General features: G+C 37.6%; 2 protein-coding genes and 1 non-coding gene across 3 annotated transcripts; 1 reads left to right on the plus strand and 2 right to left on the minus strand.

Moving 5' to 3' along the window:
- Positions 1 to 5,896: 5,896 nt before the first annotated feature.
- On the plus strand, positions 5,897 to 12,424 carry vtnb (vitronectin b). Its single transcript, XM_084729701.1, has 8 exons — positions 5,897 to 6,110; positions 8,159 to 8,275; positions 8,376 to 8,627; positions 9,265 to 9,404; positions 9,644 to 9,800; positions 10,549 to 10,707; positions 10,791 to 11,117; positions 12,038 to 12,424. Exons 1-8 carry the CDS (start codon positions 6,047 to 6,049, stop codon positions 12,172 to 12,174), a joined length of 1,353 nt encoding a protein of 450 aa, XP_084585827.1. The 5' UTR covers positions 5,897 to 6,046; the 3' UTR covers positions 12,175 to 12,424.
- Positions 12,425 to 13,451: 1,027 nt separating this feature from the next.
- Positions 13,452 to 13,525, minus strand: trnat-agu (transfer RNA threonine (anticodon AGU)). The gene has a single exon. It is a non-coding gene; the product is annotated as a tRNA-Thr (tRNA).
- A 53-nt stretch (positions 13,526 to 13,578) lies between these two features.
- Positions 13,579 to 16,213, minus strand: LOC146319108 (uncharacterized). Its single transcript, XM_084729702.1, has 3 exons — positions 15,756 to 16,213; positions 14,807 to 14,985; positions 13,579 to 14,496 (listed from the first exon to the last, which is right to left on the minus strand). The coding sequence occupies exons 1-3, from the start codon at positions 15,883 to 15,885 to the stop codon at positions 13,867 to 13,869; spliced, it is 939 nt and encodes a 312-aa protein (XP_084585828.1). The 5' UTR covers positions 15,886 to 16,213; the 3' UTR covers positions 13,579 to 13,866.
- Between the last annotated feature and the right edge of the window lie 8,441 nt (positions 16,214 to 24,654).

Here is a 24,654-nt window from a genome sequence, read left to right on the forward strand (position 1 = left end):
TGTAACGGGGAGCTGCTTGGTCAGGTTTTATCAAAGGTTAGGTGCAGGGAAGGTGCTAGCTGAGCTGAACAAAGTGATAGAGTCATCTACAAGGTCTACGATTTTGTGTGCAGGTTTAGTTATAACGGATTCAAGAAACAGTACTTTCAAGAGGAAATGCTGCTGTGTTATCAGAGTTAGAGGACAAAACTGAGTGGACTTTATAATCAATAAACACCTTGTTCAGTTCACCACACTCAAGGATTTTGCTGCTGTAGCCTTACTTAGACTTGACTTGGCTTGGAGAGTAACATACAGTGGGATTATGTATCTGGATGACATAATATGATTACAGTTACATTTAGTAAAAATGGGATTATTATAATTTTAAAATAATGAACAATATACTACCATGCACAGTGCACTCAGTCACCAAATCATTATCATGGCCTCTAGTGAAAAAGTGCTTTCAGTGGGTGGAAATCTCACTGATAGCACTGTCCCACTTTCATTTGACTCAATCAATCAATCAATCAATAAATTCCACAAAACAAAGGAAGGAACAGCTGGGCAAACTAATGAAACTTACAATGAAGGTTAAACACTTAATGACATTTTTAGGAACATCCAGCATTCTAACATAAAGTAAGGGAAAACATTTTAATTCCCTTTTAAAGGAATATAGAGGTAGAAACAGCTAGCCTTGTTCTGTCAGTGGTAACAAGATTTTCCTATCAGCACCTCTAAACTTCACCAATGAAAATAAATAAATAAAGCTTTAAAATTAAAATTTGCCATTTTAGGTGCCTTAATTACAGAGGGTAGATTATTTATGACAGTGTAATGTGGTTAGAGAACAAAGAGTGAAAGCAGCTGGCTTTGGTGGGCAAAAGTTCAAAAACTCCAGAAGCTACAGCAGACAGCAGTCAGAGGTTTGCCTGCTTTAGCAACAAGTAAACCAGCTAACAGCTGTGTGTCTGTCACTTAACTGTAAACTGAATCACCTTGGTACTATACTCTGTCGTCAAACTGGCCTTATAACATTTAATGAGATTTTTATGACAGGTCCAAATGACACCACTTTACTTGAGGTCAAGGGACAAACATCTACAGTTTCATAAAACTGAATTACATCCTTATGACTTCTTCAAAATGTACCAAAAAATGTGGGCAACTTTACTTGTGTTAGTAATAAATCTCTGCATGTAATGACTTTATTAGATACTGAGCTTTAATGTTGTCTTTAAGAGTTTCTTTCAAAAATCACTCAAATCTTACATATCAGCACCATAAACCTTTAACCTAAAAGCAACATGGATTTCAGCTTTAAGGCTGAGCTACTGGCTAAAAGTTAGAGTTTATGATGTTATTATAAGTCTGTAAACCAATAAAGAGCAAGATGAGACATCTATTCCTAATCTATGCTTAATAAACATATCACTGTAGTTTGTGATCTTACACAACACGGAAATTACTGAGAAGTCTTTGTTGTTTTATGACTTATTCCTACACATATGTGAGATAAGGCCAAGAATAGTTCAATCATGTCATAAAACAATCTGTCAATCATATTAAATCCAAAGAAGTGCTTATTTTCTATCACAAAGAGCAGGTATGTGAAGCACAGGTGGTTGGAAAATAAATAAATATCAATATTATATTTTCATTAATATGATATTTAAGCCACAAAAGTGATTCATCAAATAACTGGAGCTTAAACTTTTTTTTTCTGAACTCAGGAAGTGTTTCTGTAAAATAGGGATTTTTTTTTTCATGAAACTGAACATACATTGTTGGAAATTATTATCAGTGTTATCAGGAAAGCATGGCAGAGCTTAGATGTAATGAGATAGTTTGGAATACAACAAGATTTTAACATTTCAACAGCGAGAATAAATAAAGGAGGGACCACCAAGCACTTTTCTATGGAGGAATACTTAGTATCTGCATTTTTATTGCTCAGATTGAAGAATACGACTGAGCTGCACACCACACTGTCAGTGCAGATTTTACGACAGACGGTATTACAATGCACCATCTGTAATGAAAAGCTCAAAGGTTCGGTGGTCATCAAAGGCAGCCTCCTATTTGTTGTAAGAAGAGCTGCTGACGTGTTCATTGACTGGATTAATATTTGACATAAAAAGAGGCATGTCAGTGAAAATCTGTCCATATTTAAGGTGGTATATGACGCCTTATCAGGAGAAGTTGCATTGTGGAAAAAAAAAATGCATATAAAAGCTTTATTTCTCAGTCAATAAGCTCATCACACAGATCATTTGTCACAGGTTGTAATAATGCATCACTCATTAGATTAGATTTTAGATTCATCTTCATTTCCACTGCACAGAGTAAAAGAACTGAGACAACGAAATGCAGTTTAGCATCAAACCTAAAGTGTAAAAAGCAGTAAAGTGTAGAGTAATGTATAGAAGTATGTAGTATAAATAAACAGCAAGGGGTAGACATGAATATGAGCGATAAATACAGTAAGAATAGTATTAATTATATAGATAGTATGGACATGTGCAGGAATTACAGTAGGCTGAGCAGGTATAAGTAAATACAGTGGCAGAAGAAGTACTTTTACTTAATTAAAAATAGTAACATCACAGTGAAGAAATAATATGATACAAATAAAAGACCTGCATGCAAAATCTTACTCAGTGTGAAAATATATAGTCCAGGTATAAGTACATGTAATTCTCAGGGATTGGGGGTTCACTTTAAAAATACATTTGAATACATTTACTAAGTACCTGTTAAAAATGTAGTCAGTAACATAATCCAAGTATCACAATATTAAAGTAATGTAATTCGATTACTTTCAGGTACTTTTGCATTACCTCAAAAAAATAAAATATGGTGAAATTGTTTAGCCAAATACAGTGTTTTTAGGGCTGCAGCTAACAATTATTTTCATCATTGATTAATCAGTCGATTATTTTCTCAATAAATGGTTAAGTTGTTTGGTCCATGAAATGTCAGAAAACGGTGAAAAATGAGAATCAAACCTCAAGAAGACGTCCTCAAATATCTTGGTTTGTCCACAACACAAAACTATTAAGTTTACTGTCAGAGAGGAATAAACAAATCAGAAAATATTCACATTTAAGAAACTGAAATCAGAATATTTTAAATTTTTTTTATTTAAAAAATGTCTCAAAAATGGATTATCACAATAGATGCAGATTATCTTAATAATCAATTAATAATTAAAGATTAATAGTTGCAGCTGAAAGGTTTTATGTTCCTTGTTTGGTTCTCTCAGCTAATTTTGAACTGTTTGATCCGTCATTGTGCAGTGCCCTCTGTTGATGACATCCTTAATTACAGTAATTCCACTCAAAACTGGTGGAAACGTGGGCTGGTTCACTAGATAGAACCAAGGTTCTAAGCACCGGTTCAAGAACCAGAGCGAATTTGGTGGTAAATGGCCTTGCAGAACCTCTCATAGGGGGTTCTGGGTGAAAGCTTACACATGTTTGGAGCTATAACTCTTTATGTTGGGTTCTATGTAGAAATCTGTGAAAGGTTTCCAAGTGGAACCTTTAAAAAAGGTTATACCAGGAACCAAAAAAGGTTCTCCTATGGAGAAAGGCTGAAAAAGATTGTAGACGGCCTCAGTGACGAGGAGTGGAGAGCCAGTAGTGCATTTTGGAGTTTTCAAGACTTTCTGCAGATCTTTCCAGTCTGAGACAGAGCAGCTGCCATATCGTGATGAGAAGTATTTGGTGACGATGCTCCTGATGGTTCAGAATCTGGACTGTCTTCAGTCTCCTCAGGAAGCAGAACCCTGGTGATCCTTCTTGACCAGGATTGAAGTGGGTGAAGGTCCAAACGAAGCCCTCAAAGATGTGGACATCTTCAAGCTGACCTCCATCCTGCTGATACTGATGGGTGTGTGTGCCACCTTAGTTGCTCAACAGTGAGCTCCTTGGTCTTCTTGATGTTGAAAGCCAGGATTTTGCCAATGCACCAGTTTTGATTTAAATATGGTTTCATCACTTTAAATCCAGTGTAATTAAACTCAAAAAACTTAGTTTAACGTCATCCATGTTGATGCATCTGGTCTGAAATTCAAATCATAATCATTATGAACTTTAGTAGTCTGTTTTCTGTCTGATTTATACAAACATTGCTGCTTTGCTGCTGAATCAAAATAATTGGACTGATTACATTGCCACCACAAATCTGTGGATTATACAACACTCATCAGACATATCTCTGCTTTTAGTGTGCACCTCTAAGTGATCTTCTAATATATTATGTCTTATTAATTGCAATTAGAGATAAGATAGCAGCAAGTCAACTGATAGAAGCTGAATGAAAACCAAAGTCCATCTGTCCTAATAATCGGTTCATAATTCCACGAGATTAGCAGGTTTATGGACGGTTTTCACTGCACTTCAGAACAGACAGATACATTTTTAAACAGTGTCCGTCATGTTTTGGATCGACATGCTTCAGTCTGAGTGTCTCTATAAAACAGGAAAACAAGATCATTCAATGTTTAACTGTGTGATGAAGAAGTGATAAACATCACTTTGATCTGGCCGCAGGCTCCAGCATGTCCCGGTCTCAGTCTGGACCAGAGGTGTGGACTAGAGTCACGTGACTCAGACTCAAACCAGACCCGATTTTAAGACTTTAACCAGACCAATGACTCATGACTTCACTTGGACTTGAGCCTTTTGACTTGAAAATACTTGAAACCTTCCAACAAGCCCAAAGATGATGTATCTATGTTATTTAAAAAGTGTGGTGAATCAATTCATTTCCCTTCATTTCCTGAATCAATTAATGTTAAAGTTATACTCCTAGCAACTTTCTTTGAACTAATCTGACGGCATCCAATCAAGTTGCAGGAGAGAACCATGAAGAACTAACGATACGTTCCTGAGCTCCAGTTGGGAAAAACGATACCAAAGATAATTTTCAGTATGCAAAACATACAGGTTGAAATGTACAGAGTTTCACAAAATATGGCATAACATCTGGTGAAAACTGACTTGTTTAGGACTCAAAACTTGGGAGTTGTCAGTCTTGACTTGGAGCCTGACCTAGAAATTGGTTGACTTGACTTTGGACTTAAGTGCAAAGACTTGAGACTTACTTTTAACTTGCAAAACATTGACTTGGTCCCACCTCAGGCCTCTGTGTCTCTGTATGGTTCTGAAACAGATCACAGTCTCCTGTTGGTCACAGTGCAAAATCAAAAACTTGTTAGTCCATGCATCTTAGAAATATTCTTGTTTTTTCTTGTTGCATCTCTTTTTTAATGTGCCGCTAGTTATCGGGGCTAAATTTGGAGGCAGGCATTGTGTTTGCTTTAGGGTTGTTTTTTTACACCAAAGATCAATAAAGGAAAAAAGACTGTCCTGGTTACATAATGTTTGACCTCAGACACCCGTTCCACTCAACCAGAAGTTACATTTTTCAGTTTATATCAACTTTACGAGACAATAGCACCCTTTTACAGTTTCAGGTCAGTTTGTAATTTTGGATTTCATTATTGTTCTATTGAATAAACATTTTTTTTCGTTATTTGTGAGCATCAAAAAAGAAAAATAACTGCTTTCATGTTGAAGTCAAGTTTTTCTCTTGCCAGATTGAGTGGAATAATTGAATGATTGGATGATACACGGAGCATTCAGCTCAACAGACAATCAATGCAATCAACACTTATTCTCAGTCTCTGTGTTGTTAACCAAGAAGATGATATTGGGTGTTGAATTTTCCAGATCACTGAGTGTATTTTGTGCCTTAAAGTGACTGTGTCCATGTTAGGATGATGTTTGTGGGACAGAGAGGACAGAGATCACAGTTTAATGATTATCACAGCCTGGTGTTGACCAATCAGGAGTGCAGACGCCCGGGGGTCAACAGCTGCTAAAAAAAATATCTATTGATTATCTGCACACAATACTGCACCCCAAAGTGGGGCACTCAACTCAAACTCGTCTGACTATAGCTTCACTGGTGTAACCAGGCTTAAAAGTGTTCAGTTATCTCCTGAATTAATAGTCATTTTAAAACTTTTGTTTGATATTTTCTGTGAGTCAGCATGAAGCCAGCAGTGGTTCTGCTGGGCCTCGTCCTGCTGCTGGAGACCACCTTTGCTGCAGAAGGTAAGAGTTCCAGAGAATTTGATTTCTGACATATAAAATGTGATATATTCAAAACATGTTGTACTTTAAAGTGTTGCAAAATGTGTTACCTTTAAAGCTCTCATGCATTTACCATACTGTATATTTGAACAAATATACAACGTGATGTATTTTTTAATTTATTCTTCTAGAAAAATGGCAGCTTTGTAGTATCTATTTAAAGTTTTTTTATACACTAAATTGTTCAGTGTACAATCATTCAGTATGGTTACACTGACTCTGTCTTCTTTAACATCGGTTGTTTGCTGTAGCCATTAAAAAGAAGCACATACATGTACAGAAAAAACATTCTGTATTTAGAAATATAGCGAATTGTACTTGAGCACAATTCTGAGGTGCTTGTACTTGAGTATTTACATTTTATGTGGCTTTGTACTGATACAGCAAACATTACAGAAAGAAGTATTGTATATTTTACGCCACTACATTTATTTGACTGTTAACCACCCTATTCACTTTCAGATTTAAAAAATGAGAAAATAATTTAACATCATAAAATATAGCCCATTGATAATGTTTAAACCAGGGGATCACAACCTTTTTGGCGTAGATCCCTTATAAAACAAGACTTTCACCGACCTGAATGACAAATACACAACATACATGACCATTAGAGACCAGAAACAGGTGTACCAGACCTAAAGTACGTTATGTGAGTCATGTTACATAAGTAATGGTGATGTGACATAAGTCAGTTTGGTTAGGGTTTGGGGGCAAAACTACTTGGTTTAGTTTTGGAAAAGATCATGGCTTGGGTTAAAATAAATATGTCACATTACCAGGTAGCAACCTCCAGGGCTGAAAAGTGAAGCCAACACACAGTTGACAAAAAATGCACTTCCTCAAAAGGCCTCTTGAAGCTGACTCCAAAAGTGAGTCAAAACTCATAGACCCTCATATTAAAAATATATATAGAATAAAAATATCTGCTTTTTGTCCAGCACGCAGTACTCATCACTTGTGCGTGCTGTTTTTTGAGTCTGAATGCTAATGTTGTCTCACAATAGTAAAAAGTGAGTCGCGTAAAATCACCGTAAGGATTTCCTCAGGACACTGTAATGGAAAATCCTTTAATCCTAATGTGTTTGCCCATAGCTACTTTAGTATTCCTTTAGGCTGTGTGTTCCTAGAGGATCATCGGTGACCAGAGAATTTTAAGGGACCAATAACAGTCTGCTAAAAGTGGAACACCAGACGATAGCTGAATTTATAGTGATTGAAGAGGAGGATGAGATACCAAAACACATCTTTCAGGACAGAAAAAAATAACCAAGCACTGGACATTATGAGACAGGAGACACGTGTTATGGATTATAGATTTGACACTAGCCCAAGAAACTTTGTAGCTAACTAACCAAATATTGTCACAAGGCTGCCTCATATATAAACATTAGCTTTTATTAAAACTCGCCTTTTTTTTTTCATGTTTGGTCATCTCCTTTCTTGCTGACATATTTATATTTTCACATTTCTTCATGAGTTCATCTAAGGTTTGTTTCACAGCGTATTTCTCACACTGATTTTGTCATTTATTTCTTGCTACATCTGCTTTTATGTATTTGTTGTGACTTCTTACTTAAATTGACTTTGAATTATGTGCTCGTGCAACATTCACATCTGTTTGTTTTTGTTTCTCTTTGTTGTTCATTTTGGAGAAGCTGGCTAACACAGGCTGACTAAGTGTGTTAGCAAAGCTGGCAAACCAATGACAGTAATGCTGTCTAAAATTAAAGAATGATGTGAGTGAATTGTAATCTTGGTAAGTGCTGTATTATGACAGTAACTACCACAAAATCCTTTACTTGAGTAAAAGTAAGATGCTCGATTACATGTAAAAGTACAAAATTTAAATTTCCATTGAAGTAAAACTACAGAAGAATCATCAGAAAAATAGAAAAAGTTGATTGATGCAGAAAAAGTTGATTGATATAACATGATTAGATTGTTATTAAGTGGTAAAGTCTGATCAGTTTAACTGGCACTGAAACAAACAAACTGTATTTCCACAGAGTCTTGTGTGGGTCGCTGTGGCTCCTTCGAACCGCAGAGGAAATGTCAGTGTGACTCCATGTGTGTGTACTATGGAAGCTGCTGTGGCGACTTTGACACCATTTGTCCTAAAAAGAGTCAGTGGAATAACAGAAACATTTTTTTTTTACTGAATAAACTATTTTAATGAACAAAGTTCTTTTCTTTTTCTCATATAACAAAACTTTCTACCCTCAGCAACTCGTGGTGACACCTTCGAGGAAACTGATTATGGACCAGAGGCAGTGATGATTCCTAGTGTTGCACCAACTTTCAACCCAGTTGCAACAACCAACCCTGCCACTACTCCACCCTCCATCACCCCAGAGCCAACACTACAGCCCACACCAGGGCCCACAGCAGCTGCAGAGCCTGACGCAGCTCACTGCAGTGGTCGACCTTTTGATGCTTTTCTGCAGCTGAAGAATGGGTCCATCTATGCATTTAGAGGTAAAAAAAAAAAAAAAAAAAAAAAAATCTGTCCTACAAGTGCATACCTGGATGATAAATATGGAGTCATGTGAGTGCCATAAAAAAATGTAATAGAATAAGAAAATAAATGTGGAAATTTATTGTGAAATAAATAAAAGAATGAAAATTTGAAAATATCAAGACAAGATAGCAAAACAAAGCATTTTCCTTTAAAACTAACATTTTTAAGTTGCTTAATTATGCGTTTTTGCATTTTTCCTCTTTTCCACGCCTATACCTACCTACCTATTTATTTATTTATATTTATATTTTCCAGATCTACTTATTCTTTTATTTATTCCTCTTCATATTTTCACATCTATTTATTCTTTTAATTCTTTTTAATTCTATTTTTCTTCATTTTTTCGAGATTTGTTCTTTTTTATGGCATTCCTATGACTCCATGGTTAACAGACAACAAACTGCATTTGCAGGCATTTAGATGCAAACTTAAATCAGTACACTTGACCAAACAAGTCAGTCCTGTAAACATCATCTGATATTTTAATTTAAGTTGTTTTCAGTTTTGATACTTTGTGGATTATCCTGGTTTAATAAATTTAAAACAGTCTCTTACTGTATATAACACCAATTCAAAACCTGCTTTTCCTCTAAGGTGACTATTTCTTCGAGTTGGATGACAAGTCTGTACTTCCTGGTTACCCCAAACTCATCCAGGACGAGTGGGGAATCACTGGGCCCATCGACGCTGCATTCACACGCATCAACTGCCAGGGAAAATCCTACATCTTTAAGGTAGAAACTTCTGTCTCTTTGGGAACAGTGAGTGTCTTCATCAAACTGTAGGGGGAGATTCCCATTGTATCCTGACCACTACACAGCTGAACACAGGAATAATATTTATTTTAAACATATCATTTTAGCATTGTTCCCTTTTATGAACTTAAGGAGTCAGTATTTGTTATAATCATGTCTTGAATGCTAAGAGTGAGTGTGAGTGGCAGCCATATTTATTTGCGTTTCTTCTGCCTCAGGGGAACCAGTACTGGAGGTTTGACGGGGACGCCTTGGATGAGGACTATCCAAGGGACATTTCAGTCGGCTTTGATGGCATACCTGATGGAGTTAATGCCGCATTCGCCGTTCCAGCACCAAGTCACCGTGGCAAAGAGAAAGCCTACTTTTTCAAAGGTATTTTTGCAGGAATGCGTGATCTTTTTCAGTATTTAAAGGCTCCATTTGCCCAGTCAGTGCCAAGACTGTCATGGGTTTTGATCCTACATGACCCTGAATGAATAAATGCTCATTTTGTGAACGCTTTGGGCAATATATTGTGATGCTAATACTTAATGTACATTTGCTTAAGTAAAATTTTGAATGGAGGACCTTTGGAACAGAGTATTATACTATGGTATTACTACTTTTACTTAAAGGTTCAGTGTGTAAGATTTTGGGGGATTTATTAGCAGAAATGGAATATAATATTCATGAGTATGTTTTCATTAGTGTATAATCACTTGAAAACAAGAACTGTTGTGTTTTTGTTACCTTAAAATGAGCAGTTTATATCTACAGAGGGTTAGGGTCCTTTACCACAGAGCCTGCCATGTTGCACGGCCATGTTTCTACAGAAGCCCAGAGGGGACAAATCAAACACCGTCTCCAGATATGGCCTTATGTGTTTTTTTGCACGTTTCACAGCCACTTTAGGTTCTTCTGCTTTCTGCCAGAAAGCCCTTCTTGGTTAGGTTACAGAAAGAATTCCACCAGAGTGGGTTTTCTGGCAGAAAGCACTGAAGGCTAACTTAATAGGTTGAAATCCTGAAAATGATTAACAATGGCTGCAGCTAAATGCATTTCTCTTATTTACCCCTGTGTTTCTCCTACTGTGACATGTCAAAATGTCTTCAGTAACCTCTGTGTTTGTCGCGTCCTTCAGGGGACAAGTACTACCAGTATGAGTTCAAGCACCAGCCTTCCCATGAGGAGTGTGTGACCATGACCAGGTCCTCTCCGTCTCTGCTCTTCACACGATACACGGACCTCTTCTGCGACCAGACATGGGAGGATCTTTTCACAGAGCTGTTTGGAGGCTCCAGTAAGACTCTGTTGTGTGTGTGTGTTTCTGTGTGCATTTACATGTGTGTCTCTAATCAGCTCTCATGTTTTCTTCTCGTTCAGTCAGCAGCAGTGGATTCACAGGCCCTCGTTTCACCAGTAGGGACTGGCAGGGCATCAGGGCCCCGGTAGATGCTGCCATGGTGGGACGAGTCTACCTCAGTCCAAAGCCCACATCTCCTCCGCCAGCGAAGAGGCGCAACAGTCGGAGAAGACGGCCCAACAAGAAGCGTTCACAGCGAGCAAGGCAGAGTCGCCATATGCTGTTTGATGATTTCTGGGGTTATGATGACTGGTTTGACTACATCGACTACAGTGACATCATTGATGAGAGCATCACACAGGAGTACAAAAGCACCCCTGTCCAAAATGTGTACTTTTTCAAGAGAGGTATGAATGCATGGAGTCATTTTTTCCATAAATCTTGCTGTGTTTCAACAGAACAGACAATTGAAGCAAAATACCGCCTTAAACAATTAACCCCTTCTAAGCCCCGTACCTTTGGGAACCTCGATCAGCTTTCTCATTTCCTGTTTCCTGTACTTAGATATGCTATGTGCAAGGCTCGTCTATGTTGGAAAGAAAAACAAATTTTGATGATGGTTAAAAGATGTTGTTGGTGGATCTGACATGAGGTCACATATTAAGTCAGCAAAACGCTAAGCTACATCAATCATTAGCAAGCGTTATTAGCAAACATTCTGCTACTCGCTAAGAGTTTGCTGTTTAGCAAAACTACCTAGCTAATCTATATCAATCATTAGCTAGCTAGTTTGCGTTTAGCTACACAGAAAAACACTAGCTCCAGTGATGCCACCTAGCACATATTGGTCACAATCTGAAAATTAATTTTGTTGTGGAAATTTTGAGTTGATGAAGGATGTAAGATGGTAAAGAGGAATAATATTAAATGATGTGCATGCATGTTTATGTACATCAGTCAATCAGGTATGGTACAGAGGTGTTGATGTTGTAAGGCTTGTTTTGTCTTCTGTTTTTTCGGCTCATACTGTTTAGTCTTAAAGATTGTGGGTCTGACCTCGGGGTAAATATTACATATATATATAGAAATAGTTTCTCTGCTTGAGATGGTTTCATTAACCATCTTCAGAATTTGGTTTTTACATAGACCAGCCTTGCACATAGTATGCTGACTGAGGTTGCGTAACAAGCTCGCTCATCTGTTATTGGAGCACAGATCAAAAAGGGGTGGGACTTAGGAAGGATCACTTACAAGAATTAAAAAAAAATCTCTTCAAGCTTCTTCCTTTAACACTTTTGTATTTGTATGTTCCTTTTCCTATCATTAGATAAATACTACAGGGTGAATCTGCAGACAAAACGTGTGGATTTTGCCAACCCTCCTTACCCACGATCCATTGCAAAATACTGGCTGGGCTGCAAGCATGAAGAGACACCTGATTCTTCAAGGGCAGAGAAGAGATAGGCCACCTAGTTCGAGAGTCCATCTGATCCATAGTTTTAAGGAACTATAGGGTGAATTTCCGTCTGTGTTTTAAACACACCTCTTTGTGGCAAGTCTTAAAGTAATTACAGTGTGACCTTACAATACCTTCTGTTATTTTTGTAGTTAAAGCATTTTGTTCACAATAAACACCCCTAATGTCACCGCTATATTTAGAATATTTAGGTGGATAGGCTGAAAGTCTCCATGATTTAATAAACTTGATATTTCAGTTTTGTGACACCTTAATATTCCTCTTGTCCAAATTGTCTTTGCAACACACACACACCTAATGCATTATTAGCTGTCACAACTATGTGCATAAGCTTAAACACTGACCCTACCCTTTACCTAGACCAAATTGTGACCTTAACCCTAAAATTTAAATTCATCACACAGCCAACAATCTAGATATGGAACAGAACAATGGACCCTTTCAAAAAGTGTTCTGATTTTGAAGCTCAAATTTGTACAAATGGTGACACTGGTTTAAGTGATTATCCTTTAACACACAGCTGCACGTGCACACACTGACCCCTGCTGGTCTGTGTACTCGGCTGCATCCCTACAAGAAGAAAAGAAGAAGAGCACCGTTGCTTTGAGCTGACGTCCTTCAGTCTGTCAGTTGTTCTCCTGAAAGAGCAGGAGGGTGCACCCTCTGCCGGACAAAACGCTGCAAGGCAGGACATCACACTCAAAAATCAAATATATATGGGTGTGTCTGCAATTTTGACTTTCCAAAATGTCTAGAAGGGAACCCTAGACCAGCGAGAGGTCTCGCGAGAGTGAATATTTTAACTCAAACCATAATCTTTTCCCTAAATCTAACAAGATGTTTTTGTCTCTAAACTTATTCAGATCTTAATTACAGAGTTTGTCACAGTATAAAACATAATTAGCATGTACAACGTGAACGATGAAGAAACAACACAAATCTCGCGAGAGTTTCGCAAATTTCGGGTTTCCTTCTTGACACAACTGCTGTTGAGCACCATTGTGATTACTTTCACTTTTTTTCTCTTTTTTTAAAGACCTGACATCCTTAGCAATTGTTTTACTGTTGTGCAAAACCTAAGTGTGACATCTTGATGTCGATTTAGTTCTAATGAGACCAACACCAGATAAAACTTGAAATAGATGGGGAAATCGGTTCCTTTATACACCACAGTATTGAAATAAATGTCAAATATAACAGCAGTTTTCAGTTCCCCGTCTCTAAACTGTCCTGTACGTTTAACTTCAAATTGAAGCACACAAAAAGGCACCGCTGGGATTCGAACCCAGGATCTCCTGTTTACTAGACAGGCGCTTTAACCAACTAAGCCACGGCGCCACGTGGTGACAAAGACGGAAGTAGATATTATGAATCAAATCCACACAGGCGAATCACGATAACATCTCTTTTATTAATAAAGGTAATAATCTACAATATGTAAATAACCAAATCTGATTATACATTTTTATTAACAGGTTAAAGTCTTCTCATCAAGGCAATCTCATTATAAATAGTGTATTAAGCTTTTTTACAATGCGATAGAACTAACTTTCTTCCAAATATTGTTAGTCCTAGTTATCTTCTTTTATCAGTCATCCCAAGAGATAATTCATATATGTTGGTTTTGCGCAGTATGGCTAACTTTCTTCCAGATAGGCCTGGCTACCTTCTTTCATCAGTCAACCTAATAAATAATCGATCATTGCAGCAGAAATATCCAAATCCGACAGGTTGAAGTCTCCCAGCTCCTGAAAGCACAGATCGGACAGGTCGTCCATGCTGTCCTCAGTGCTGGAGGAGAAGTGCTGCTGCTGGTCCAGGTGACTCTGGACGCCTTTCTTTGGTTCAGGATGTGGAGCGCCGCAGCGGCTCCCCACAGGTTCGGATCCCTGTGCACCGCGGAGGAAGGCCTCAAAGTCCTCTGTCAAGTCCCACTCATCGAGCCCGCCGTGTGGAAACATACTGTGGCAGTGCTCGGTAAAGTCTGGGGTCTGGTAACAGTGGTCTTGGGGAGCTTCTACATGCGGGAGGCAGGACGTAGCTTGGTCGGCGGCGACAGGAGAAGTGGGTACGGGCAGGGACGTGATGGTTGAGAGCCTGGTGGACTGAGGTAGACTTGGAGCGGGGTATCCTGGCGGGGATGGCAGGCTGGGAGTGGGAGGGAAGGAAGGAGTCAGATGGGGCAGAGGTGGACTTAGAGATGGAGTGTAGGTGAACTGATGGAGATGGTGGTCTGAGGAGGGTCTGGGGACCTCTCTGGATGGTTTCTTGCTCTTGAAGTAGCGTGCACGTCGATTTTGAAACCAGACCTGTCGAAAAAAAAATGGATTGTGGTTATTTTTTATGGCACACTTGTGGAACATTTACGCACAGGATGTCTGCAGACGCGACAAGATTGATTAATTAATCGAGACGCTATCAAATTAATCAACAACTACTTTTATAAGCAATAATCGTTTTGAGTCATTTCTATTTTGTATTTTTATTGCAACATTCCTCCTCTCTGGCAGTAAACTGAATATATTTGGATTGTGGACAAAATAAATGATCAGTTTATTAAATTATAATGAAAATAATCATCAGTAACGGCCCCAGAAGTCTGTGAAGCACATGTCATACCTGAATTTTAGACTCAGGCAGCCCAGTTATAGAGGCAAGAGACTCCTTCATCTTGATATCCGGGTACTGTGTGACAGAGAAGGCCCTCTCCAGCTCGCTGAGCTGCGCCTTGCTGAAAGTCGTGCGCTTCCTGCGGCGCTGCGTGTCCGAGCGCGTCCTGTGGGGAGCATCATGGTGCACTAGAGAAAGAGAGGACAAAAATATTTATTAGCTTTACTGAACTCTATCGGGATTACATAATCAGATTTTAAAAAAAAAAGAAGAAAACCAAAAAGTTAAACCAGACCGGATTTAATTTGAAAACTGAGTAATTAGATAATAGTTACGTTGTCAAGAATTACTTTATTATTGTTTTTTATTACGTCTTTAGAATATGGCAATTTTAAAAGTATGAAACTTGATTAAGAATCCTGTTAAAATGTATTTTATTTGTATTGAAAATGTTTTGTGATGTTTGATGAGAACAAAAAAATTGTGGATCTCAAATTTTTGTCTGCATATTTTTTTTTAATATAAGATGTTATATTTTCAGTAATTGCTTTTAAAGTAGGCCTATCTGTAATCCAAACATATTAATATTAGATTACATTTTTGTAATCCAGTAGATTACGTTACTATTTACAAAAAGAGGGGAACAAAATAGAAACTGCAAAAACAAAAAATAAATTGTGGAACTCCAATTTTGGTGTATATGATTTTGTCAAGTAATTAAAATAATCGAAAATTATTCCAAGTAGATGACATTTTTATGTCATGTTACTACGTTACGTTACTAATTACATGTAATCTGCATTCAAACATTTCAAAGTAATCTGAACCAACCCTGTTTGTATTACAATTAGTACACGGTGAGTACAGAAATGCATACTTAAAAAACATACTTTTGTCTATAATTTTGTAAGCAGCAGTTTAAAAAGTTTATACAAAATAAAGGCATAGCGTCACTGACCTCTGCTGGAGTCCTGTGTGTAACCGTCCATGTCGTTTATGTCCAGACATGCAGCGGACCAGCACTGTCCGGAGTAAAACCGGTTCATCTCAGAAACATTTCCGCCGGTAAAATCCAACCCAAAAGCCATTCTTCTCAAACACAAAGTACGTTTCCTGCTCGAGTCTCTCCCCTCGACACTGGTGGACACACAGGAGGTCTGAGGGTTTTATACTTTGCTTGACAGACACAAAAACGCCCCCCCACCCTGGCTGCAGCCCCCACCACCCCGTGGATATTGTGAGGTCTGACAAACGCGTGCCTTTGAAGTGTCCCTCTAATATGTGTCTGTTTGATCCCAGATGACCCATTAATGTGTCCGTTTAGCCGAGACGGTCTCGTCCTGTCCTGCAGAAGTGTCAGGTCTCACAACACTGAGATCTAAATCTCTGCATCTAAAAATGATTTGTAACCTAAAAACATCATATAACGTAAGTTTATATTTTACTGTATAAATATATTTTATTTTAATCAACGTCATCATTTTTATCAGTAATGTTTTGTTTTCATCCCTTTTATTTTTGTGTTTCTTTTTATTTTGTTTTGTCTTTTAAATCTTTTTTCCTAGTTTAGATTTGATCTAACTTTTATTATTATTATTGCTTTCAAATCACTGTAAAAAAAAAAAAAAAAAATACACAGGAATTTAATGGAACCGACTTATCTAACTTAACATAAATATACACGTTTTATTCATTCAAGTTAATTAAACTGAAAATTTACAGTATTTTCAGAACAGTGGTGAATTTATTAATATGAGTTATTTGTTTTTTGATGTCTTTTGACTTGAAATTATGAGTTGGATTTATGTAATATACAGCACATACTAGCACACCTTCCAGCATGCATTGTTCATGCTGTTTAACCTTGAAGAAAAAATATGAAAACCTGCTGTCTCTTGTAAAAATCTAATTTATTTGCAGTGCAAATAAACTTGTCAGTGACACAAAAGAACAAGACTGACAAACATTAAACTATAGTTTATTGTTTGTCAGTATTGTTCTTTTTTTTTTCCAGTCTCCCCTTGTTCTGTCTTATTAGTTTGTTCTGTCTTGTTAAGCACTAATCTGTATGAAAGATGCTATACAAATAAAGTTTGTTTGATTAAGCCATTGGTTGATTGGTTGAGTTTGTAGAGTTGATGATAAAATGCAAAATGACAGCATATTAGTCTTCTTTTTAATCCTATATTTAAGCATAGACCCATGGGGTTTAGATGAAATATCTACTTGATTTTCAGACATTATTTTATAGTGTTAATTCTAAGCTAAAAGAGCACATTTGGACTGGGTTACACACGGCTGACGACATGGCAGATAAAGCAACAATCACATTTTTGACACTTCAGTCTGTGGCACATCCTCTCCTCCGCAGCCTCCTGGTGCGCAGCAGAAAGACAAAAACAAAACAGTGTGTGGACAGTGGAAGTGTATTGAAGCAGCCGGAGTGTGAGGCCTCAGTCAGGTATAATGTGTCGAGGTGACAAATCGGGCCACTTTTTCTGCTTCCTGGTCGGTTGCGTTTCCAACGATCGAGACATCAAAACACCGGATAACGCACAGTCCAGTCCACAGACAGTTCCCAGGTCAGTGCCAGACTCACTGTGTATTATGGACGCCCATTTCCGCCAGCTACAGAAAAAAGGCTAATAATTAAATATCACTTTTTTTTTTACAATTATGATTTACCACGGGATATACGTATATAAAGATGTCAGAATCATGGGATAAAAAGTAATGATTACGAGATTTTAAAAAAATATAAAAAATATCAAAATCATATAGGACAAAGTTATGAGATAAAAACTCACAATTATGAGCTAAAACTCATACTTATGAGATTAAAAAAATATCAAAATTATAAGGTAAAAAGGAAAATTAGGTGTTAAATGTCATAATCATGAGAATAATATAAAAATGTCGAGATAGACAGTAACGATATGTCATGATTATGAGATTAAAAATAGAAAAATGTCAAAATTATGGATTTGAAAAGTCATGATCCTGAAAAAATATCAAAATTTCAAAATAAAGATTTATAGATCGAAATAATGAGATAGAAAATCACAACTATGGGTGTAAAATTTATAATTATGAGTCATAATTTTGCGTTAATAAAACGAATTTATGAGTTTAAAGGTCAACATTATCAGTTATAAAATCGAAATCGTGAGTTAGCAAGTAATAATTATTCGTTGAAATAAATAATTGACATCTCATCTAAACATTTTGATTTTTTATTGTATTTTTTTTATTGTGTGTTGCCTGTCTTTTGCTTTTATGGCTAATTGTGATATTTCAAATAACTACAATGAAATGTCACACACTGTCAGTAGTCATAGTCTGTTGTCATGGTCATATGAAGATCACGTGAGGTGTTTTCGGATCCATAACGTCGTGAAGATGAGACATTAACCCTGATGATTGGCTCAAACGATCAGCGAAGTGTCCACATTGACTCCTACTCTCATGAACAAAGGACTGTTAAGATCATAACTCAACCTGCTGCTGCCTGTCACATGACTGACATTAAGACAAAAGCCTGTACTGATACCAGAAATGGTCTGGATGGGCTGTCGAAACCGGGTCACATGCTGCTGCACTGACTGAGTGAGCTATTACCTCTGTAATCATCGACTTTATTAAAGCTTAATGTTTTAATTCCAATATTATCTCATAGTGGTGGAAAGTAACCAGCTGGAGGAGCCTAGATGTCCAGTCACACACACAAGTATTCATTTCATCCCGTCACTTTGCTGAACTGCATAGCAAACTGTCTACCTCATGTTTACCCTTGCTCCCCTTCAGGCCTTCAGACACCTGATCGCCTGCCTCTGGATCAGACAGATGTGAGCGCGTGCGAGGTGGACGGTCAGATGTTTCTCGCTGAAGTCTTCCACAGTTAGAGGAAACACTATTACAGGACAGAAAAAACAGTTGCCATATACCTGAAGCCTGTATGAGCAGACGTCCTGATCCAACAAACCAGAGTTTGAGGTCGATCTTGTGCTTGGTTGAGGTCAGTATCAATATCTTCTCTGATTGTGGGGAAAAAAAACAGCTGTCAAATCAAATTAGTGTAGTAGTAGTAGTAGTAGTAGTAGTAGTAGTAGTAGTGTTATTCACTTATCACTAAAATCTTATTTTAAACAATGTATTTTAACTGTTTTATTTGAGAATTATAAAAGCACCAGTCAACATATCAGAAATGTAATGAATTTTAAAAATATTAGTATTTTAGGAACTTTTAAAATCAATAATATATTATATAAAGTGAGACTAAACAATATTTAGAGCTCAGAAAATAACAGTTGTTTTGTTTTGTTTTGTTTTGTTTTGTTGTTTTCTTTGGACATGACCCTACTTGTTCAAGTTCTTTACTCACATTTAAGTCTGTGATGTGGTTTAAACTGCAACATGTCTGTAAAATCTTTTACAGTACTTTGTGTTATACGACATGAACTCCATAAATTGAAATTGTGCATTTTAACGGGATAAAACTCTGTTAATGTGTTATTTTGACTGTATAAAGCTATATCAGCACCATGGACAGGGTCTGTCAGGAGCGTGAGTTTTAAATGCTTCAACTTGATAAGCTCTCACTAAATATTAAAAAGTGACATTTCATAATATATGCAGGAAGAAACAGGAGGTATGAAATGAATTATGCCAGTGTCAGGAGAAAATAATTTTCTCAATTCTCCTCTATTTGTTTGGAAATAAATTAGAATTTATTTAATGAATTTATTGGAATAAAATAAATTTGAGAACATATTATTTTTAAACAAAACTTAAAGTTAATTTTGTAAGATTGGCAGTCATTTCAAACTCTGACGAGGACTCATTCAGAAAACTGATCATTCTTTGAATATGGCTGGGTTGCACCAGCAAAGATTCATTTTTAAATCTGATTAAGTTGTGGTTCAACAATAATTTATGTTGCACCAAACGAAAAAAAAACAAAATGAAGAAAGATTACATTTAAACCTCTTTAAACTTCATTTTATTTTACATTTTAACAGAGATTAAATTTAATTCTGTTGCACCAAAACTTTAAACTTAAGCTTGAGGAAATCTAACTTTTAAAATGCATTTTGAGATGAACTGAGAGAGATAAGTCTCTGCTGAGAGACCATGAGAAGCTAGGAATACATGTCTGCATGGTATTAGTACTTTTACTTCAGTGAAGAATGTGAACACCTCCTCCACCACTGGTCTAAAGGTGAGAAGTTTTTGTATTATTAGTTCCTCTGGAGACTCATGGACAGTGAGAGATGAGAAGGAGCCACTAGGTGGCAGCATCTTATAGTCCAGTAGGTTCTGACCCTCTGAGCCTCTGATCAACATTGGTGTACAAATGTACTGTTATAATCATCTTTGTTTTAAAATCATTTTTATGAAAATCTTGGCCCTTTCAAGTTGTGCCCCAGGTTTCTGTCAACGGCATCAGATTTTTATCAAAACATGATTTAATCAGGCATAAAAAGGTTGAGCTATAACCTCTGACTCACTTCTGGGCTTTAAAAGGGCACTGGAAAACTTTCTAGTTTTTGATAAACTCATTAAATGATTTTGCTATTAGATGTGTCTCAACCATAACATGTCAACTTCATAGCCCTTCTAAATGGCTTAAAATGTGTATTTTAAGAGAACTCTTTAACTTACCAAATTTTAGCAATGTAAAAAACTAAAATAAAATGGCTACTCACTGACTTTGTTGTGAAATAAAGAAAAATAACATTTTGTCAACACCTACATTTAATTTAAAAAATAATAATCAATAGGAGATTGTCCTGTTACAAGGCTTAATAGCCACAAGTTTGATTCTTTAACATATATTTTCCAGCACAATTGAACAGTAAAAATCACCATTTTTGTCTCAATTCTCAAGAATGAGTTTTGTAATGTGTTTGAGCGACTAGATTATATGGAGACTGAACAAGGAGAAATGTACCAAAGTGACTGAAGAAAACTGTATGACTTTGCTGAATTATCTGTGTTTTGACAGACTTTTTAGGTTTGAATGAGATTTTCACTTATTCCTCTTTAATATGAACTAATTCGACTGAAATATCAGGGGTCAAATCCTAATAATGAACTGCTTTTAACATTTCTCCTTATATTCTCTCACATTCTTTGCTCATTTGATTCCATGTTCCTGACCTCTCCATAAAAAAAGCTCACAATACACAAACTGTCCTCCTGGCTCTCTGTGTCTGAATGCTTCAGCTTATACCTCACAAACTCAGGTGTGCACACAGAGAAACACTGCTCTTCTGCGTCCACACTCCTCTCTAAGAAATCAGGATTGACACTCAGGTGTGAATGACGCTGTGGCCTCCTCTCCCTCACCTACATCCTCGCTCCTTCCCTCACAATACACAAACACCAGCCCTCAGCCAGTCCTCAGCCAGCCCGCTGTTTGATGTGGAAACTCCGTCCACATTTCCTGTCAAGAGATTTTTGGGCCTGCTGCGCAGAGGTGAGGAGGTCACGCCTCCTTGCCCGTGTCCCGCGCTGCAAAAAAGCCTCTCTGGATCTGAGAAATAGAAGCTGAGTGTGATTCCAGCTCGGCAGTGGATGAAAGGACATCAGACTCTGTAGGGAGAAGAGGGAGAGCAGGAGACATGATTTAGTGCAGCTATAGATACAAAATAAATAGACATTATGGCTAAGGAGGAATGCTGAGGACAATAAAGTGAAATATCCTGTCAGCAGCGTTTACAGCACTGAGATCTAGCAGGTCACTGTGACTTGAGTTTGACTTTGGACAAAAGTACAGAAAGCAGGAGTGTAGAGAAGAAAGTTCAGGAAGAGAATAGTGGTCTTAGGCCAGGTCATTTGTTGTTCAGTTTATTTTATACATTACACATTTAATTCAATAAATTATATTTTTATGTCCATTTTATGGCTATTTTCATACAATTAGATTAATTCTATGTATCATACAAGACTAATAGCTGTGACAGTACATGATTAATTATTTTATTTTGCTAATTTTATTTAATTCAAGGACTGCTGCATTGTTTTTGCTTCGCAGTTGTACAAACACTGTAAAACCTAATAAGTTGGGTGTACTCTGTATCGCCTCAAGTAAAGTTGAGATTTTAAAGTAAAAATAACTTGTGTATTTTAAGTCCACAATACTTAGACTAACGTTTTTAGTTTGAGTCCAAAATACTTAAACTAATTTGTTAATTGTGAGTGCACAACATTTAGACTAACTTGTTTATTTTGAGTCCAGAGTTCTTAGACTAACCTGTTTATTGTTAGTGCACAACACTTAAACTAATTTAATTGTGAGAGCACAGTAGTCAGACTAACTTGTGTATTTTAAGTTCACAATAGTTAGACTAACTTGTTTACTTGAGTGTGCAAAACTCATATCAACATTTTATGTATCTATAAACACACTGGACTGGACTGTTGACAGTGCTGGTCAAAAGACCTCTTTCAAATGTGAGGTGCCTGTCACTCGCTGCGAGGTCCGCCATTTTATGCAGCGACTGTTGGACATTAACCAAACTCCTTAACAGAGGACAGTGTGGACTGAACTTCAAGGTAAGAATAAAGTTTGCAAAGTTGGGTGAGTTACAGTCTTTTCAGTTTTCAGATCGTTGTAGAAATAAAAATAAAATAAACCAGAGGCTTTTTGTGAAGATATTTTTGGCAAGCAGCTTTATACTAGAGGTCTGTACTGTAATAAATGAAAGGCTGTAGGGTTTCCGACAGTCGGTAATTGTCAGTTTTATCTGGTAAAATGTATCTAAAAAGGATTAAGTGAAAACTTGGTGGCCAAAATGTCCGGTAATAATGTTCAGTCATACTAACTTAGCCTGCAGCGCTAGCAAAGTCGCAAGCTATCATGAGCAGCTTCCTAGTAGGAGGATAGTCGGCACGACAAAAGAAATCTGTTCTTTTGGTGGTCCAGTAGGCTTCCAACGTCGGAAAGAAAAAAATATTAACGGCTGCCGGGCCACTGACAGGCTCTTCATGGTGCCGCTTCTTCCTTAACCTTATAACACCCAAGTGCAGCGCTTCCGTAATTTTCACAGCAAAAGAAAATGACCAAACTTATGTAAATAGTCCTCTACCATGTTTTGCTGTGCAGTACACATCTCACTCCTATCCACAGAACTCATATCATATGATCAGGCCTGGACTACTAATGAACAAGTTAAGTTTCAGGCAGATTTGACCAAGTAAATGGAAGTTAATGCAACTTCCTGCCAGCCGAGCAATCTCACATTTCATGGTGGGACATCAGAATTATACAGCAGGCCGCACGCTCCAAAAAATGTTGCAGCGAGGCTGGGCGCCCATGAGACACTAGCCGGACACAAGACGTGCCAGCCAAGCAATCTCTTTTTTCATGGCAAGACATCTGCATTACACAGTAGGCCACACCCCCCAAAAAACATCAAGGAGAAGTCAGGCATGCATCATACGCCAGCCAGACACAGGAGGCGCAGGCTGAGCCGTGATCATCGCGGTGAGGTCAGGCACCCATCAGATGCCAACCGGACACAGGAGGCACCAGCCAAGCAATCTCAGGTTTCATGGCAAGACATCAGCATTACACGGCAGGCCACGCCCATCAGACGCCAACCAAGCCACGACTGTTGTGGCGAGGTCAAGCGCCCGTCAAGACACCAGCTGGACACAAGAGGCACCGTCTGAGCAATCTCATATTTTGCGGCGAGACATCAAAATTACATGTCAGGCCACGACCTCTAGAAAATGTGCGGCAAGCTGGGGTGCCCGTCAGACGCCAGCCGGACACAGGAGGCGCCAGCCAAGCCACGACTGTCGTGGTGAGGTCAAGCAGCCATCAGACACCAGCCGGACAGGGGAGGCACCAGCCGATCCGCAATCATCATGGAAGTTCCATTAAATTCCTGTGCAAAGACTCGCTCTATCTGTCTGCTCAGATTATGAAAAATAATTAATAATAAAGGATCCTATTTAAAGAGTTTTTTATATTATTTTGGAGGCTTTTGCCTCTATTGAACAAGACAGATGAAGGTAGACTGGAAAGGTGAGAGAGACAAGAGACGACAGACAAAAATAAAACAGCATAAATAACAATTTATATATTCATTCTTAATTAAAGCCAGAAACATCTGCTTGGCCGAATCAAACATGGTTAGCCAACTTTGCTCCAGGCGCCCCAGTTTGGGCAGCCCTGATCTAACTAATGACTTCCAGGCTCTACAGAGGCCAGATGAGTCTGTTTTTTACTTTCAATAACTGGATGGTTTGAGACAATTTGTTTTAGAGGTATTTTTCATTCTCACTTATGTAAAGTGCCTCTAATTTGTGGGATACTTAAGTACAAGAGTAACATACATCATTCAAGCATTCATTGCCACAGACAGTTCATGCCAGTTTTTGCACATTTTTTGGTCATGGCTTGCTTTTTCTAATTGAAAAAGGTACAAAGAAGCAATTCAAAAGCACCAGATTTTTTTTCAAGCTGTCATTTGTCTGCTCTGTTTGTTTTTTTTTTTTGTTTTTTTTATGGTCATTCTGTCTTTTTTGAAGCACTTGGTACAGGTTACTTCTGTGTTGCAAAGCACTTTGAGCTGTATTTCTTGTATGAAAGTTGCTATACAAATAAAGTTTACGCAGCTTAGTTAAACACTAATTCTGACTGGTCTGTTACAGCATTCTAAGGTCTTTTATTTCTCTATAACAAACCGTTGCTATGGAGAACAGACATAAAATGAGATTTGCATATTGTTTGTGTTTGGTGTCCTGTTAATATTTTCTAGTTGAGCTTTGTAGGCCCATGTGCTGCAAAATATTGTAGGCTATAAATGCTGCGGTATATGGCTCTGGTCAACTCTACTCATTCCTAT

Source organism: Lutjanus erythropterus, chromosome 11 (genome assembly GCF_056507025.1).
Source record: "Lutjanus erythropterus isolate fLutEry1 chromosome 11, fLutEry1.hap2, whole genome shotgun sequence".
In the NCBI taxonomy this organism is placed as follows: domain Eukaryota; kingdom Metazoa; phylum Chordata; class Actinopteri; order Lutjaniformes; family Lutjanidae; genus Lutjanus; species Lutjanus erythropterus.

Excerpts from the sequence above, each read along its gene's own strand:
- vtnb (XM_084729701.1), top strand. The coding sequence starts at position 6,047 with ATGAAGCCAGCAGTGGTTCTGCTGGGCCTCGTCCTGCTGCTGGAGACC. Across the intron at positions 9,801-10,548 it reads GAAAGCCTACTTTTTCAAAG|GGGACAAGTACTACCAGTAT; the intron begins GTATTTTTGCAG and ends CGCGTCCTTCAG. Across the intron at positions 10,708-10,790 it reads AGAGCTGTTTGGAGGCTCCA|TCAGCAGCAGTGGATTCACA; the intron begins GTAAGACTCTGT and ends CTTCTCGTTCAG.
- LOC146319108 (XM_084729702.1), bottom strand. The coding sequence starts at position 15,885 with ATGGCTTTTGGGTTGGATTTTACCGGCGGAAATGTTTCTGAGATGAAC. Across the intron at positions 14,986-15,755 it reads CACACAGGACTCCAGCAGAG|TGCACCATGATGCTCCCCAC; the intron begins GTCAGTGACGCT and ends CTCTTTCTCTAG. Across the intron at positions 14,497-14,806 it reads TGCCTGAGTCTAAAATTCAG|GTCTGGTTTCAAAATCGACG; the intron begins GTATGACATGTG and ends TTTTTTCGACAG.